The 18,312-nt window shown below is 37.5% G+C and overlaps 1 protein-coding gene across 5 annotated transcripts; it reads left to right on the plus strand.

Annotated features, from left to right (window-relative positions):
* Window positions 1-266: 266 nt before the first annotated feature.
* On the plus strand, window positions 267-18,046 carry septin6 (septin 6). Of its 5 annotated transcripts, none has more exons than XR_014208154.1 (11): window positions 267-390; window positions 2,120-2,234; window positions 3,249-3,444; window positions 5,642-5,828; window positions 7,393-7,554; window positions 9,116-9,212; window positions 10,969-11,137; window positions 11,267-11,399; window positions 11,641-11,831; window positions 12,871-12,927; window positions 14,294-15,082. XR_014208154.1 is itself a non-coding variant. In XM_082177985.1 (11 exons), the coding sequence occupies exons 1-10, from the start codon at window positions 346-348 to the stop codon at window positions 13,557-13,559; spliced, it is 1,299 nt and encodes a 432-aa protein (XP_082034111.1). In that variant the 5' UTR covers window positions 267-345; the 3' UTR covers window positions 13,560-13,601; window positions 14,294-15,082. The 5 variants fall into 5 exon arrangements, 4 of the variants coding, with proteins under 4 accessions (XP_082034111.1, XP_082034110.1, XP_082034108.1 ...); XM_082177985.1 differs by lacking the exon at window positions 12,871-12,927 and adding an exon at window positions 13,556-13,601; XM_082177984.1 differs by lacking the exons at window positions 12,871-12,927; window positions 14,294-15,082 and adding an exon at window positions 16,652-18,046.
* Window positions 18,047-18,312: the final 266 nt, after the last annotated feature.

The raw sequence follows: 18,312 nt of genomic DNA on the forward strand, positions 1-18,312 counted from the left end.
AGTGCCACTCAGCATCCTTTACTATAGTTTGTTAGACCTGTGGAAACATGCGTATATCTGTTGAACAGAAGATGAAGAAGACTATACCATATAATGAAATGGGGGTCATGTTTTGGCACGATGCTTTTATTTTCATGAGTTTTATGAGTGCTGTAGTAATTGAACTACGTGTATTCTGCATATGAGTTGATTCCTAAATTATCCCAATTTAAAATTGCGCTATAATAAAAAATAACAGAAGGCGCTATATGGCATCAGTCATGAATGGTACAGTCCGTCGTATCCGAATTGGTAGCTGTAGCTTCACTCTGCTGCGGTTTCCTGTGAAGGAAGGGCTCAGGGTTGATGCAGGAGAGAACCATGGCGGCCACTGAGATAGCGCGACAAGCGGTAAGAGCTCTGTTTTATTACAACGATGTGTTTTCGGTTTACATAACTACACTGACGAATTTCTACTAGTTATTTTTGGAAGGTGTGACATATAGTATAACCAAATAGCTTTCGGTATTCATTTATTCGTGAACGTGATAGCCCATTATCAACAAACCAATCAATTATACAGTATTTAAAACAGCAAGTGTTGTTTGTGTAAACGATTAGAATATAAGCACGTTTTTTGTGTGTTCATATTTTAAATTATACTTCTAACGTTATCTCCACGCAGCTGTTTTGAGGGAAATGGCTTGATGTTGAGGGCCAACAATAACGGACGAACATCACGGTTTGAAGTGACTGTGACTTATGAATTATCATAAACAACGATTTAAAAAAAAAATCGTCGCATTCTCGAGTGTAATTGTGTTGTAAAATCCATATAATTCGAGCGCGTCTAAAACCGTTATGTTTAATTGCATTAGCATCCTTATGCTCGCTGGGCGTTGTCTATTATGAAATATTTCGTACATCCATGTCAGAAACTGACATACAAAACAATTTTATTTTATATTGTAGCAGCTTATGTTCCTTTCATTCTGACGTCTCTAATGAGAGGAACGTACATAGGCACATGAGGCAGCACGCTCGAGACCGAGCTCAAAAGCTGTTAGTTCTAATAAATTACGTTTAAACCAGTCTTTACTATTCAAACCAGGGGTTTGAACCAGTATTTTCTGGTTACAGAGCAGCCAGTGGGGTGTTGTAGTCATGATGACCCCCCTTTGGACTCCTTACAGTTGTCTGGTTTTGGAATGTTGCACATGTGGGTCAGATTGGGACTGTTTGTTCAGTCAATAAGATGCTCTCACAGTCTGGCTGCTCTTAGTTGACTGTTTTGTATTTAATGAAATGTGCATTTTGTTGCTAATGTTAATGATTCCACAGTAATCCTCATAACAGAACTGATCATCTGCTTTGATTGGTTCTCACTAAAAAGGATGTGCGTTTGATTGCCTTTCATTGCATAACTTAATGAAATGTTTCCATTTGGATAATGGATCTTTATTACATTAGACCTGTGCTGAATGAACGCTCACCCTTTGTTTTTATTTTATTTTAGCAGAAATCAAATGATTTGTCACGTTCGTTCTGCTCGTTGCATAGGTCACACATATGCAAACACCCACACACTAAAAGGATATGCTTTCAAATGTGGCCAGACAGCCTTTCCTGCCAGAATTTCTGCAGGCCAGGTGGCAGACCTGTGTGAACAATGGTAGAGGAAATGCTGAAGAGTGAAGACTAATATGGCTGAGATTTTGTGTTATGTTATTTGTTATGTTATTTACAACCACTTTGTTTCACAGATACTTGTATTACTTGATAACGGCAACATTTGTCTGCGACTGCAAATGGTTTACGTGTGTGTTTGCCAGAATGTGGTTTCAACAGTTGAGATCAGACAGGAAAGAGGAAGTGCACAGAGCTGAACCTCCGAGAGCTATACTATAGTGTATTACTTTTTGTCAAAGGCCTTACCTAGGTTCTGTGTTTGAAATGAGGTGCATGTTGTGTACCTTTACATACTAAATTGACAATGTTTAGTTTTTGCATTCTCATGAATCTAGGTGCTTACAAAGTCTTTCCATTGCTGACCGTGAGGAACCCTGCAAAGGATCTGCATTGTTGAAAGGGGTCTTAACTTGTTTCATTTATGGTTTGCTTTTATTTGATCTTGTATTAGGGAGAGGGTGCACGTGCCGTCCCACTCTCTGGTCATGTTGGCTTCGACAGCATGCCGGACCAGCTGGTCAACAAGTCCGTCAACCATGGCTTCTGCTTCAATATCCTCTGTGTGGGTGAGTGTGTTATGTCGGAGCTCCTTTTTTCCTTGGGGCGAAACTAACCATTTGCTTCAGTGTATGTCACACCCCTTTGTGAACGCATACTGATTCTGTCCTGTGACCCACTTACTAAATACTGGTGCACTGATGGAGAGCAATTGCAGGAACTTGAGATTTGATTTGATTCACATCCTGATTTCATGTGCTGATTGGAGATTAGCAATCTTAAATAACCATCCCTCTAAAACAGTTAACAAAAATAGGGTAAATCATCTTTAAATTATGGATTTATGCATGTTATTTGTTATGGAGGTATATTTTACTGACCCAGTCAGTAGCAAACCGTGAAGAAGGCATATGATTCTGTCCCCTCCGTAAGAGGCCATATGCCAATTAACCAAGTGCATTGTTTCAGATTCTTTTAGCAAGCCGTAAAGTTCAGGGCATCAGCCAGGGCTTTTATCCCATTTCTGTTAAAGCTCTAAGGATGCGACCACAGAACTCACTAGAAAGTTCTCACTCCATACCTTTTAATAGCCACTGCTCATCAGCATTTGGTCTGATTGGGGAAATCGCTGCTTTATTTTTAGGCATCAGGCAAGGCTTTTTTCCCATGCCTGTAGTGAAAGCTTTACAGGGTCCTGTGGGAATGGGATCTGCAGGCTGAGTTTATGAAGAAATGGCAAATGTGAGCCATCCATATAATTAACATTCTGGTGGTGTTGCATGATGTCCATTTCTACTCTGCTTGTGGTTGTCAGGAGAGCAAGAATAGCCAGGATTGCTGCATGGCTTTTAGACTTTTACACAGAAGTGTATGCATCAGCTAAATAGTGCACTTCTGTATTAAAACTGATTTGTGTAATTTTGATGTTAAAAAATCATTATCCTCCTATTCCAGTTTAATATGCAGAGACAACTGTTACATAGCAAACCATGTTTAATTATTTGAGGAAAATGTGTATGGGGTTATTTTATCTTAGATAAGGAAGAGCCTGGTGGGAGCTTATTGTTGTGTATTTGTTACAGGGGAGACGGGTTTGGGAAAGTCCACCCTCATGGACACCCTGTTCAACACCAAATTTGAGGGTGAACCTACACAGCACAATCAGCCTGGAGTGCAGCTCAAGTCCAACACTTATGAGCTGCAGGAGAGCAACGTTCGCCTCAAGCTCACGATGGTCAACACTGTAGGTTTTGGAGATCAGATCAACAAAGAGGATAGGTGAGATCTACTTGTGACCAAATATGTTTAAGTGAAATGATTTTTTAGTTGTTTTAACCAGAGACAAAATCAGGTCAATGGGCCTGTTTACACCTGGTGACTTCATGCATTTTTACTGATCGGATAGCTTTTAGATTTGTTAAAACTGTTCCATGTTTTGCCACATAAATGTGTATCTGCAAAATATAAATCCGATCTGCAATTCGAACTCTGTGCAAATTGAACAAAGTTCACCTCAACGAAAGCAACAAAGACCGCAATTGGAGAGTGGCATCAGGTTTACGTTTGGTTTTAGGTTTAAGCGTTTTTGAGAACACTATGTAAACATAAAACCATGTCTGTATTTGTGACCGTAGAAACGACAAACGAGCGCTACTCTATACTGCTCAAAACTCCCGTTTGAATAGTCAGTAGCAAATTATTAAAATATGAAAACATACTTACAGTATCTGTGAGTCAGAAGCGCCAGAATGTACTTGAAATTATGGAATTGCCCCACTTTTTAGAATCAGCCATTGTGCACCGCTGGCCTTGTATCTCCCAGGTTCTGGGAACAGTCCTCCGAAAAATGTGCAGCACATAGTCGAATATTTTCCTTGTACTGTTCTGGAACAGTGTTGTAAATAAAGCTTAACCACTGTTTTCTAATTGTGTTCTCTTTTGGAAGGCCAAACAAAGTAGTTTGGCTTTCGCAACGAAAAACACAGCGTCAACACGACATGGCGGCGCCGGCGTCAACAATAATACAGCGAGAATAAAAGTTACGTCTTCTTTCTTTGCGTATACATTTGGGCGGTGTTCTGAAACTCTGTGACGTACTGACGTAGATTTGTGGGGGCGTGTTTGAACGAAGCGTTTTAGGAAGGTGTGGCTGAGCCTGAACTTTTACAAAGAATATCTCTTTGGGGTTGAGACTTTGAGCTTTGTAAATCTGCATATCTTATACATGCACAAACAGCTACATAACACACAAAAGAAAAAGGAAAACAAGCAATTGCATGATATTACCCCTCTAACAAAGATGATTGTGTGATAAGCATCTGCGACGCCAAACTTTCAGTTTCGTGTGCGCGTGCGGCAGTTTGTGCGTCCACTTGCTGAAGAGATACTCAACTCATCTGTGGCGATGCCTGTTGCAGTTGCCGTGTCATATCTGGCTATAACGTCATATAGCCTATAATATGCTCTTACACACTTTATTTTTTACTAATTTGGGAGGAGTAAAATTTACATATATAATTTTAACAGCCAGATGCATTTACACTTGTCCAGTTTCGTCTGGAATGTGTCTCAAACGAAGTGGTTTGTGACCGGATTTAAAGGGCATTTCATGTTTCAGAGGGCATTTACATCTGGTCTTTTCACGATAGAATAGCTAGGCTATCCGATCAGAGAAAATGCATGAGGTGACTAGGTGTAAACATGTCCTTTGATGATCCCGAAAGTTAGTTATAACTTAATAAGCTTCTACTGGTACATTTCTCATTTGATTAAATGTGGAATCCATTTATTCTAATTATGTTGAAATTTGTTGTTGATATTATCGAAATTTTGGACCCTTTTTCATAAAATACAACAATACCCCATGAAAAAAAATGTATGCATCTTTTTGGACTAGTGTTTTCCAAGCTCTCTGATTAATGAAATGAACAAACTTTTGGCCAAAATTAGTTTCATAATTAGATAAACCTTAGATGATATATCAGCTTTATTTTTCATTATTCAAAGAACATTAGCTATATTCCATCTAAAGTTGTGAATTTAACTTATGGGCATTATTGTAATATCGCATAAAACATAAATTTGCTAATAAAGCACCATTTACATCTAGCGAGATGAAGAGAACAAAATTGTCACTTCCTGATAAACTGGTGCCATAAATCACTAAGAAAAATATTAGTTGCTGCAGTAGGAGGAGCCACTGTGGGTCTTTTTTGTATATAATATATTAAATTCGCATATAAAAACCGGGGACCGACCCTCTGGCTTTCCAACTATTTATAGATGCCTTAACCAGTTCCTATTCCCCCCAAAGCACACAACATTTTATTTTACAGTTCTGTAATAAGCCTGAAGCTTTTCTAAATTATTACATTCATACTACACTCATCTTTAAATGTTAGTGTTAACTTTTGTGTTTTTATTCTGACTAAGTTCCTTTTAAATATTTCCTCCTCCTTCATTGTTCAACTTGCAGTTACAAGTCCATTGTGGAGTTCATCGATGCTCAGTTTGAAGCGTACCTTCAAGAGGAACTGAAGATTAAACGCACTCTACACAGTTATCATGATACACGGATCCACGCCTGTCTGTATTTCATCGCTCCCACTGGACACTCGCTAAAGTCCCTTGACCTGGTTACTATGAAGAAGCTAGATAGTAAGGTTGGTGATGCATTTTATTTTTAACAATTGTTTGATCACACTCGGGACTGAGCAATATGACTCCATGGTCAATGTTAGAAAAATCTTAGCTGGTACAGTATTTAAAGGAGTAGTTAACTTAAAAATAAAAAATTACCCCATGATTTACTCACCCTCAAGCCATCCTAGCTGTATATGACGTTCTTTAAATGAAACTAATGTCTGCTATATGTGGCTTAGCATTATTTACTGTTTCACTGTATAGAGCAGTTTGGTTTAAGATGTGGGTTATTAAGCATTCAGCTGATGGCTATGACATGTTTAATGTCATTGGAGCTGTGTAGATGGAGTCAGTGAAGGTCAGCTGTGTATTACTGCATTCTCTTTCATCTCTCTCTGTGCTGCACAGACTCCATGAACAAAGATGTCCTCTTAGATCTGAAGCTGAAAAACTAACAGTAGCCTCACATGCTTGAGAAGAGATTCCTGTGTACTCACACTGTGTCTAAACCTTTATTTGAAGTGTCTGTGTTAACATCACAATTCACCAGTAGTAAATTACAGGAAACAGACAAAGCGTTAAGCTAGTGGCCAGGCTACTGAGAATAGTACAAAGATGGTGGTGTGGGTGGCAGGAGTGTAACAATTGAGTGAGTGGGATCAGAGCACTCTATATGTGCGTGTGCGTGTGTGACACAGTTATGAGTGAAGAGGGGTGTCTGATCAATACATCGATCAAATGATAAACGATATGATCTATCGATGCAATTTGTAAAAACCTACACCTATATTTTTTTTTTCAAGAGTGATAATTTTACAAATAATCAAAAGAGAAAAACTGTATGAGAAGTTTTCTGTGCGCACACATCCGTAGAGCTCAGAGAGAAAGTTCTCTTTCACTTCTTTAGTGCTTGAACGTACAAATACATACAAAATTATTTATCGAATTGTAATTGTATCGCAGAATTTTGAGGTTTTGACAAATAGCGTATTGCTGGCTGTGAGAATCGATATCAGATCGTATCGTGATGAACCATCCGATTTACACCCCTAGTTTGAAGGTATATTGCGACGTGAGCAGGCTTAGGTTATGTAAGCTTTCACAGAGTTCATTTTAATTAGCTTCTCCTTATTAAAAATGTAAAAAGAGGATAATCTATTTGTGTCATTTCATGTGACTGCACTGCAGCAGCATCTGTATATAGAGAATAAAGTAAATTCAGCCTTTTTCTGTTATAGGTCTACCATTTATTCAGTTTGCTCAGGCATAAAAGACATGAGAGAATCTCAGTGTCTATATTTATCTGGACTCAGCCAGATGTTCTGAGGTTGCTTTGAGTTGCTTGCATCCAGATTTATTAATAACTTACTGCCTGAGTAGTTGAAAGTTGGCTTTCTGAAGGGGAAATATTTACTCACCATAGCCGTGTGAGGTTTTATATGTCAGCATGCACAGAAATCATCTTTCCATTGCTGTGTCTGGTTGATGTCATCATCTTAATTAGTATTAATATAAATTGATTTAATTTCTGATTACTGTCTATTTCCAAATGCTTCCAAATAATCTTTCTCCTCTTATATACAGGTGAATATCATCCCTATCATTGCCAAATCAGATGCCATCTCAAAGAGTGAATTGGCAAAGTTCAAAATCAAGATTACGAGCGAGTTGGTTAGCAATGGTGTCCAGATCTACCAGTTTCCCACCGACGATGAGACTGTGGCAGAGATCAACTCAACCATGAATGTAAGGAGCTTGATGCTGAACATCATTCATATTTGTATTCATTCCTGTTGTTACATGCACTAAACAAGATGTGCTTTTAAAGTGTTGTATAATAAGTGATATATTACTTAATCTAAAAAACAGACCCATAACTCATAAGTATTAAACTTTGGTGTGCAACTCATTCCACATTGTGTGTGTTTTGAATATGAGTGATACCTAAAATCATGCTGATACTTGAGAAAAGGTTTGCTGCTATGTTTCTGTCTAAAATCTAGTTACTATGTGCTATGTAAGAGAACAAAATATATTTATCTACAGTTTGTTGGTATTATGTAATTAGATAAACAAGATTAAGAATGATGTGTTCCTCTTCCACTTGAAATTCTATTACATTGAGTCAGTCACAAATGTACTATGTCCTGTTTTGCTTGGAGACAACACAGCCATATTTTATACTTCAGCGCTCGCCCAGTTTGCATTTCACATCACAGTTCAGCAGTTTAAGTGAGAAAGAATCCATATGGTGTCCAGCTTTCTTGCCTGTGTTTGCGCACAGGAAAAGACACCACAAAAGGAGAGGCATTCTTCATCAATGGACTCTCCCAACAACATAGAGCATAGTAACATGACATCCAATGAATGAATGTCACTTTCACCACATAGCCTGTGCCTGCGAGTTTACTGTGGGGGTCTTCCAGTACTGGTTAACCATTGGAAATACAGATAACTGACATCAGGACAAATCCCACTTGGTTATAGTGGGATGTGTCCTCATATCTTTCTCAATGGTTGTAAAGGCTGTTCTTGTCTTGTGAAAATCATCTTAACATGGCGATTTCTTTTCGAGGTCTTCACTACTGTGAGACGCAGTGCTTCAGTAGAAATGAGGATACTATATTCTTCCTCATTGATTTCATAGTATCTTAGACCAAGACTGATTGACAGACGAGTGCATTGTTACATTACTGTTAAAAAATGTGGGTTTGTTAAGATTTTTTTAAGTGTTTTTGAAAGCAGACTAATTCTCGTCAAGGCTGCATTTATTTGATCAAAAATACAGTAAATACTGTAATATTGTGAAATTATTACAGATTAAAATAACTTTTATATTTAAAAAAATGTTCCAAGATGTCACAGCTGAATTTTCAGCATCATTACTCCAGTCTTCAGTGTCACATGATCCTTCAGCAATCATTCTAAAATGCTGATTTGTTGCTTAAGAATAATTTCTTGTAAATGTTGAGTAAAAATAGTTGTGCTACTTTGATTGTATTTGTCAAAGAATCCTGAAAAGAACAGCATTTATTTGAAATAGAAGTTTTTGTAACATTATAATTGTCTTTACTGTCACTTTTGATCAATTTAACTAATCCTTGCTGAATAAAAGTATTAATTTCTTTAAAAAAACGTTTGAAAGGTAGGTATGTGTAGGATTGTAAATGTTCTTAAGCTTACATGCACTAATATAGATTTAAATGCTGTGTCATCTGGTCTGTTACAGTAAAAATCTGAAATAGACTGCTGTATTTCTGCTAAATTATTTGTTTGTGGGATATTTTTTTTTTTGTGTTCTCTGCAGGGTCATTTGCCTTTTGCAGTAGTGGGAAGCACTGAGGAAGTGAAGATTGGGAACAAGATGGTGCGAGCACGCCAGTACCCCTGGGGAACTGTCCAGGGTAAGTTTTGGCCACGTCTTCTAGAGGAAATGACACTGAGCTCTTCCCTCTGTTTGGCCATGGCCTCTTTGTTCAGGACATCCAAACCCATCCCGTCCCTCCCTTTATGCAGCGTTGTGTCTGGACACTCCCTCTCTTTCTTTCTTGCATTTTTTTTCACAGAAGGGCAGAATACTAATGTATTAAAGCTGTCAAAAAGAGAAAACTGAGCTGTAATTTCCATGTGACTATCCATTGTGGAGCCACAGACAAATGACATCAGTACAGTGCTGATTGGTTGATGGTACTAAAATAACACTCACAATCCCAAAACCAGAAAGGCAGTTGGGAAGAAATGTCCTTTGAAAAATAGTGCACTGATTAGACATCTGCTACACACTACAATTGACAGTTTTCTGCTCACCAAGTCTGCATTTATTTAATCAAAAATACAGGAAAAAATGTTAATATTGTGAAATGATTTGATTTGATTTGATGCTCAAGAAACATTTCTTATCAATGTTGATGAATGTTACACAAGTACAAATTGCAATGCCCCTTTGCCTTTTAATTAAAAAATGAGGATCTACAGTACAATGATGTTCATTAGTCATGTTCAACAAGCTGTGCAAGTCCAGCTCACTTCATTCTCAATTTGTCCTGTCAGTTTTTATTCATTTGTGTTGTATGCATGCAGTGATTTGATGCGTAACATTAGAGCAGCACTGCTGTGATTGTCCTCAGGCTGTCTGTGACATTACTCTGTATATATCTTCTCTCTCTCTCTCTCTCTCTCTCTCTCTCTCTCTCTCTCTCTCTCTCTCTCTCTCTCTCTCTCTCTCTCTCTCTCTCTCTCTCTCTCTCTCTCTCTCTCTCTCTCTCTCTCTCTCTCTCTGTGCGCTCATGAGACTGCAGGGCATCACACGTGGTCTTACTTAATTTAGCTTGCTGCAAGGCTGAACTCACTGAGGAAAAATATGGATATATATGTGTGATGTGTGTGTTTTCATGCACCGCTGCTGCATGTCATTCGTTTACTCAAGATTTTTGGGCACACACTTTACTGTATTGAAACCATGCAGAAAGGGATGAATTTCTATGAAAAAGTAGTAAGCGGGTAAAAAAAAAAGAATCCTTTAGACTTCAGTTGAAAGAAGGGCCAAAGCCATTACTAGAGACAAAATGATCAAAGATACTTGGAGATGTGCTCTTTTTACCAGCCAGTTAGCATCCACTTAGCAACCACTCTGAACACCTTAGTAACAATAGCCTGGCAACCACCCAGAACACCCTTGTGTCACATAGTTTTGCACAGACAAGCAGCACTCGTGATTTCTTCAGCAAATGTAAAAAATACATTTTTTAATTCAGTTACAATAACAGCAGCGGTGAATGTTTCTAGTGTCAATAATACTTGACACTAGTATTGCTGGTCAAAGTTATACAAACTGACTGTTAATAGAGGTCATGTCTGTTCTTCTGAAAGGCTTCCTTGTTTTAGTGGTATAAAATGAACCGGTACACCTACAAGAATGCTTGTAGTAGTTTTACATGTACCACTGTTACTTGGTGTACAGTATGTCATGTCATCTACCCATCTGCAGCTTTTCCATAAACTACCCAGATCTTTAACTTTTAGACTAACTCCACCCTTAAAGGGAATGTAGTAATTAATGTGTGTGGCATGTCCTGGAGGAAGTTATTTCCTTCTCTTTTCATGTCCCTATAAGACTTTGGTTTAGTACTCATTGTCCATTGAATATCATGTGTTTTCCAGTGGAGAATGAGAATCACTGTGATTTTGTGAAACTGCGAGAGATGCTGATCAGGGTCAACATGGAGGACCTGCGAGAGCAGACTCACACTCGCCACTATGAGCTATACCGCCGCTGCAAGCTGGAGGAGATGGGATTCAAAGACACCGACCCCGACAGCAAACCCTTCAGGTGAAGAGGGTCACGATCACACCAACAATCTGTTCTCCGTCACAACTCATCGCATAAAGATTTATAGCCTGCATTTACAGGTGTAAATTAATGGTTAAATATCTTTTGCATCTGGTTTGTTGTCTTCAGCCTCCAGGAAACATATGAGGCCAAGAGGAATGAGTTCATGGGGGAGCTGCAGAAGAAAGAGGAAGAGATGAGGCAGATGTTTGTCCAGAGAGTCAAAGAGAAGGAAGCAGAGCTGAAAGAGGCAGAAAAAGAGGTTTGTTTGTTTGCATGTGTAGAAATGTTGTTATAAAGGTCTCAAAAGTGTTACCGAAAGCTGACGATACATGGTATGTAGCTGTATATCTGGGATGATTTATACTATAAAATACAACTAAATGTTTGTTTTTTATATATATATGTTTTTAGTCCTATAAATTGGACTATTTACAGTAGATGTAAAGCTTTGTTTGTTCAGTAACAGTTCACATACTGACTCTTTGGTGTTCACATCACAGCTTCATGAAAAGTTTGACCGTCTCAAGAAGCTTCACCAGGATGAGAAGAAGAAACTAGAGGACAAGAAGAAGTCTCTCGATGATGAGCTGAACGGCTTCAAGCAGAAGAAGACGGCCGCTGAGCTGCTGCAGTCACAGGCCCAGCAGGCAGGGAGCTCCGCCACACTCAAGAAGGATAAAGAGAGGAAAAAGTAAGTATTGACCTCCATGTGGTTCCTAACCCTCACAACCTTCCCTCCCCGAGACCCCAGACGATCACGATGCAGGAGATCATGTGTGCAAGTGTGTGTGCATTTCACTGACCGCCCGGTAAGATTGCAGGGGATATTCAATTTAGATCATTACCATAACTATGGAATTCAAATGGATGGTGTTGACAGTATGTCTGAAAAATGAAAGGTCTAGTTTGAGGTCAGTAAGATTTTTTTTTTCTTTGACAGAAATAAATACTTTTAGCAAGGATGCATTAAATTGATCAAAAATGACAGTAAAGACATTTATAGCGTTACAATAGATATATTCGTTTGATCTTTTGTTCTATTCATCAAAGAATCCTTTTTTTTTTTTATCTCAATTTCCACTAAAATATTAAGCAGCACAGTAAATCAGCATTTTAGAATACTAAAGTAATCATGCTTTACCTTCACAGGAATACATTACATTTTAAAATATAATAAATTAAAAAAGTTATTTTAATTTGTAATAATATTTCAGAATATGATTATTTACTGTATTTTTGATTACATTTTTTGACCTTTTTGAGCATAAGAGACTTCTTTAAAAAAACATTTTAACGACCGATTTAAATCTTACCGACCCCAAACTTTTGAACTGTAGTGAAGCTACTCGTATTATTGTGCAATTACATCCAGTACATTTGTAGTATTCTTCAGCTGTATTTCCATTGCGGAAACTAGAGCATACTTTAATTGTGACCTCTTAACATCACACAGTCTGATGTGTGGGATAAGTCTTGTATGAATAGAACATGTTAGACAATTCTATATAGTGATAATTATATTTTCTATATAATTATATGTAATTATGACTATAATTTTCATAGTTTGTAAAATGATTAAATTATTAACATTTATTAAAAGTACAATATATTTTATTCCCCTTTAATCAAAGGGTCATGCACATTCAATCTGAAAAGCGTACTAGTAATTGGAGCTCAAATAAATTGCTTCAATAATGCTGGTGGTAATCAACCATGGTTGTGTATTCAAGCTGATTTGCTGCATTCACCTGAATACTATATGGGAAGAAGACACTTGCAGTGACAAGGTTTACCTTTTTGTTGTTTTTTTCAAATCAATTTCTCCTGTATTTTTAACTGTTTTCCCCCTTAAGCTTCTTGTATGTCCTCATGAGGCAGCAGACCACTGCTTTAAAAACACTTGCTACATTTCACAGCAATGAGATGCTAAGGAAGCAGTTTTACAATACATAAAGTGCAAGAAAGTAAAGTCAAATAGACATGTGAAGGCCAAGTATGGTAACCCATCCAAGTTAGTGCACACACATTAGGAGCAGTGAGTAGTGAACATACACACACACACACACACACACACACACACACCTGGAGCAGTGGGCAACCATTTTGCTGTGCCGCCCAGGGAGCGATTGGGGGTTAGGTGCCTTGCTCAATTTCCTGCCGGTATTGAGAATCGTACCTTCAACCTTTGTCCAAATCCAAAACTTGAGATTGAACAGTTTCTTACCACTTTCTTTTCTATTATCCAATGGGTGATATTTATTCCTACATTTAGAAGATAGCCAGAGAAAATGTTACAGTTTTCCTCAGTGCTCATGCGGGTCAGGGCATGTACAATATTAATTTTGATGTTGCTTGTAAGGTGTCTTGTCTAGTTTGTACACGTGTCATGTACGTCTCATCCATGCTGTTTTCCAGTTAACTCCTCACCTGCTCCCAGTCCTGCATGAGTCACCTTATGCTGGTAAGGCTTTCATAGTATCTCTTAAGACACAAACCCTCGTTCGCACGAGGGGACTAAATTACAAAAACACAAGTAATGATGATGGTCAGTTACACTGATCCTGTAATTGCGGTGTTAAAGCACTGCAGTAGTAATTACATTTCCTATTCATGCTTAAAAGTCTTAAACACTGGCAATGTGAAGATTGTCTATGGTAGCAGCAGGGGATATTATGTCACCAGCGTCAGGCGAGAGTTTATTGCTCTCCCTATGTGATGTGCAGCCATCTGCCATCTGAATCCATAACAATCTGCCGTTGTTTGCACTCCACACTGCTCTTCCACAAACTCACACAAAAGAGCCTTTAATGGCTCGGCTCCTACAGCTGGGTCACACTAGTCCTACACTTGGCCTAAAGCTTGAGCTATCCCTTGCCACATACCTATTAGTTATAGTTAAGTAACACACGTTAATGTTGGGATATCCGATTTATGTAAATAACACAGCAGAAGAGACAATGTAATTAGTTTTATCCAGCACAAAGAGAGAACAATTCTAAGCCTTACCACATACACCCCCTGCAACTGCTTTCAAGTGTTTTAAGAGATGCACGACTAACATTTTGGATCTTTTTTTTATTTCTTTTTTTATGTGTGAATACAACAGTGTGTAACCTGTAGGGAACAATAATCTTCCTTCTCTCTCGTTTCCAGTTCAGGATTCCTGTAGAAAGTGCTCCCCCTGCCCGCTGTGAATGAGCTCTCCCCCCTCAGTGTTCCTGAGCCATGCCGTTCCCGTTCCCGTTCCCGTTCCCTCCCCCCTCTCTCCCGCCCCACATCCCCCAGTTTCACGCATAACATAGCTGAGGAGGGATATTAACTGTGAATGGAATCCTTCTTTTCTTTTCTTTTTTACATTTTTAAAATTCCATTTATTCTTCTTTGTTTTATTTGCTGTGTTATGATGTCATAATGATATTGCTTTGTTTTGCATGACTAGTGTATGAATCAACTTTAACATGAGTGGCTACTGTTGCAGTAGTGAGTACACAGGTTAAAATGAGACAATTTGGATTTTTACTGTTAGTACCATAATTTTTATTGGTACTATAATAGGAAGATAAATGAGTTGCTTTCAGTTCAGTCATTGAGCTTTAAAGCATTTTTGCAGTTTTCTAATATAATTTAGGAACACGAGTAATGAAATGGTTTTGTCTCATTTTAGCTCATGCATGTTATGTGGATGCTGTCTGGTCATCTGCAGCCATATCTCAATGTTGTTGTTTTTTTTTGTTTTTTTTATAAACCTGTCATTCCTATGCTTGTATTAGTTTAGAAACTCTTCATATTGGCACATTTCATCCAAATGTAAGCACCTTTTTATAGTTCTTTATTTTTGTGATATTTTATTTTTCACAAAATTAAAATAAAAATAAAAATTCACTTACTAATCAAATATAAATTGCAAGGGGACCAATAAAGCTTCTTTCCTAAAGCTTAAAACTGTGGAAAATCATTGTGTATGGTTATCAAACAGTTAATTTAGCATTGTTTATGCAAATGTTACTGTTTATGTACTGGGGGTGACATGACCAGTGTTTGATTTGCTTACTAATGTAATGGAAAATCTTGATTGCTCAATTTATAGACCTTAGTCAGAGTGGCGCCATATTTAATTTTTGACAGGATTGAAAACGAGGCTGTGAGGAATAGAAGACGCGATTTGATTGTTCAGCGGACATAACGTTTTTCTGAAAAAACGTAGACGACTCTATTAAAGTTCTGGGACCTATAGGGACCTAGTGATCTAGGACATTTATACAGCGTGTGCCATTGTAAAGATTGTGCGTTTATCCCTCACAGCCTCGTTTTAATCATCTGCATTAAATTCAATATGGCAGTTTAGAGAAGAGCTGGACTTTCACCTTTAAAGCAATTTACTATATCTCTATGCTTATCTGAGCATATAAGACCCGCTTAATCCTACATCTGAATCTACTCCACAAAGTATGTGGCCTGTATTCTCAAATGAAGAGCTGCCTGAACACTGCCACAAGTCAGTGTTAACTGAACTTTATTATAAGATCCTTATGACCAAAAAGTGGGGAAATTTAATCATTATAATCCATTTATATCTGTCTCACTGCAGAAAATGATGGTTTTATTTTCAGTCTCTTAAGCAAGTTGTTAATGATGTTTTCAAAGCTACAATTAAAGATAATTAAAATTAAAGATAAATAAAACAATTAAGATGTTCAGCCAAATCAAAGTGAATCAAACATTTTGTTATGGATGGTATTTGGATGCTGGTCTTTCAACAGGTGGTATTGATGTGATTGGTATTTAGCACTTTATTAACTCTCTTGCTCCCTCCAGTCTCCCTGCTCACTGCCATGTGTGTATTTACTTTCCTTTGCAGTAATCCCTGGCTCTGCACTGAGTAGTATGGCTTTGATAAGGGACCAGGCCCAGACTCTTTGGTTAACCGGTACCCCGAGGCAGTGTGGACCCGGCCCTCTGTGTTTCTCTTATAGATCACCTCTTGTGTTTTCATTGTGTGCTCTTTCTGCAGCTTTTACTAACATTATATTTATTGTGTTACCAAAACCTTTGCTGAAGGCTGTGCTTATTTGCAGTGTATGTTTTGTGTTACTAATATGCTTAAGATTTTTGCCTCTTCAGAGATGTGGGGAGGGAAAATGCAATCATTATAATCACTGTCCCAGTTAAGCTGTTTTATTCTTTAAAAAGTTTTAGATTGGGTTACTCTTGACCACAAATGTATCACTTTAAGAATGCAAGCTGAAAGCAATGTTGCATTGAACGAATCCATGCATGTTTAAAAGCAACTTGTGAAGAGGATGCACAATGCATTTGAAGCGGGGCAGAAGGACGGTGTGTTCCTATCCGCCCACGTTCCGAATGCTTCATGCTTTTGGCTGGCAAAAGAAAAATCTGAGTGCCCATTTCCAATTGACTGATGTAAACTTGTCTTCCCACTGGCACTAATGCCCAGTTCAATGCCCTCCTGATACTCTCTAATCTGCGTTTGTGTCTCCTCTCTTTCTCTAGCTTCTTTTAACTCTGTCTTGGCCACCCGTTGGAAGAGGGGATTGCAGCTTCCACGAGAACTAAGCGTCCACTCTTCTTCCTGTCTTTTTCACTCCGTCAGCCTTGTTTGAATGTTTTATTTAATTTTTTTTTTTTTTTTTTTTTAAACTTTCATGCTGTGTGCCCTGTTGAACATGGCCTTATGTGGGCTTAACATGGTATTTTTTTCAACAAAGATTAGCACTGTTTTCTAATAAGGGCATGCCAAGCAGTCCCTCATTAGTATTTTTACAGACATCATTTGCTGGCGACACCAGAGCCAAAAGCTCTGATAGAAAGGCTGTTAACTAAAGCAATGCGTTTGAGTTTCAGTTTAGCATTTCACATCTATGATATTGCCTTGTTCGATTAAACTGTTTAGTTTCTTTTATTGGATATATGTTCGTGAATAAACCTGCATGTACTCATCAACCTTAACACAGTGCTAACTGTGAGGAGCGAATGGATACTAACTTATTTGCAAACACTATGCTTAATTTAGGATGTGAACTATAAGTTGAGTAAGAATATCTTTAATAAGACTTAAGCATTTTGACACGCTGGCTGTGAATATTGAGAAAATCCAAAGAAAATGGGCCCGAAAGTTCCTGGTTGTTAATGCAGCAAATGTGTTAAGTGAGAGAGATTTAACTGTAATTTAATGAGAATCTTTATCTGGAAGCATGAGCAAAATCGGAGAGGTTTGTATTGTATGTTTTGTAATCCCCTTTACATTTTACAGGACACATTTCAAGTCTTAAACACTCACAGCAATATAGTTATAATTATTTTATTTAAAATATAATCTTAGGGAGTAATGGAGCACCTATTGAAATACCATGTAGGTCACATTCAGTGCCACTTTTATATTCTTTATCTTCTGTTCTTTTGCATGCCCTGAACATATTTTTGTTTATATATGGAGTTATTCTTTGATTAGACATATTTACACTTCAAATGCTTCTTACTTTGGACCATTTTATTATGTGTATTTATTTCAGGTACAATGTGCAGTTATGTCATTTTCCATTTTGCCAAATATTGCAGAGATATGCATCAAGGGTTTTCAGTAATTTCAAGTAGGTCAGTTATGAGGTACAGACGTTTATGCATATGTGTGCAGTACATATAATTTTTAAGGACCTATTTTGCGTATCAACTTTGAAATCTGTTTTAATGATTAATGACATCGACAAGTAACTATTTTCTGTGTGAAACATTTTGGGTGTCAAGACTGGCCTACATTTTTCTAGTCATCTTCCATATTTTCCCCTTAATGTCAATTACCCCCACCCCTGTAATCCCAGAAATGTGTGAAGTATTTAACTGTAGTAAGATTCCATGGTGTACATTTTCAATAAAATTACATTAAAACAACTTTGATATGCTATTTCATAATTTACCCTTCAAATAACTTTTTAAAAATATATATGTAATATATATTTAAATGTATATCAAAACGATATAGAATAAATTATGTATGTACATATGTTTTTTTTTGCATATATATATATAAACAAAAATGAGTTACATCTTAGTGGTGTGAAACATTTTACGTAAAATTATATTATAAACATACTAGTATGGATTATATGAATAAAAAGGTAGCCTATATAAATTCATTGCGCATGCAACAGTAAAAA

This window comes from Leuciscus leuciscus, assembly GCF_965113295.1.
Source record: "Leuciscus leuciscus genome assembly, chromosome: 8".
Classification (NCBI taxonomy): Eukaryota; Metazoa; Chordata; class Actinopteri; order Cypriniformes; family Leuciscidae; genus Leuciscus; species Leuciscus leuciscus.

Bases quoted from the DNA above. Each gene is read 5' to 3' on its own strand.
- septin6 (XM_082177982.1), top strand. From the start codon at position 346: ATGCAGGAGAGAACCATGGCGGCCACTGAGATAGCGCGACAAGCG. The intron at 5,829-7,392 runs GTTGGTGATGCA...TCTTATATACAG, and splicing joins TGAAGAAGCTAGATAGTAAG to GTGAATATCATCCCTATCAT. The intron at 7,555-9,115 runs GTAAGGAGCTTG...TGTTCTCTGCAG, and splicing joins AGATCAACTCAACCATGAAT to GGTCATTTGCCTTTTGCAGT.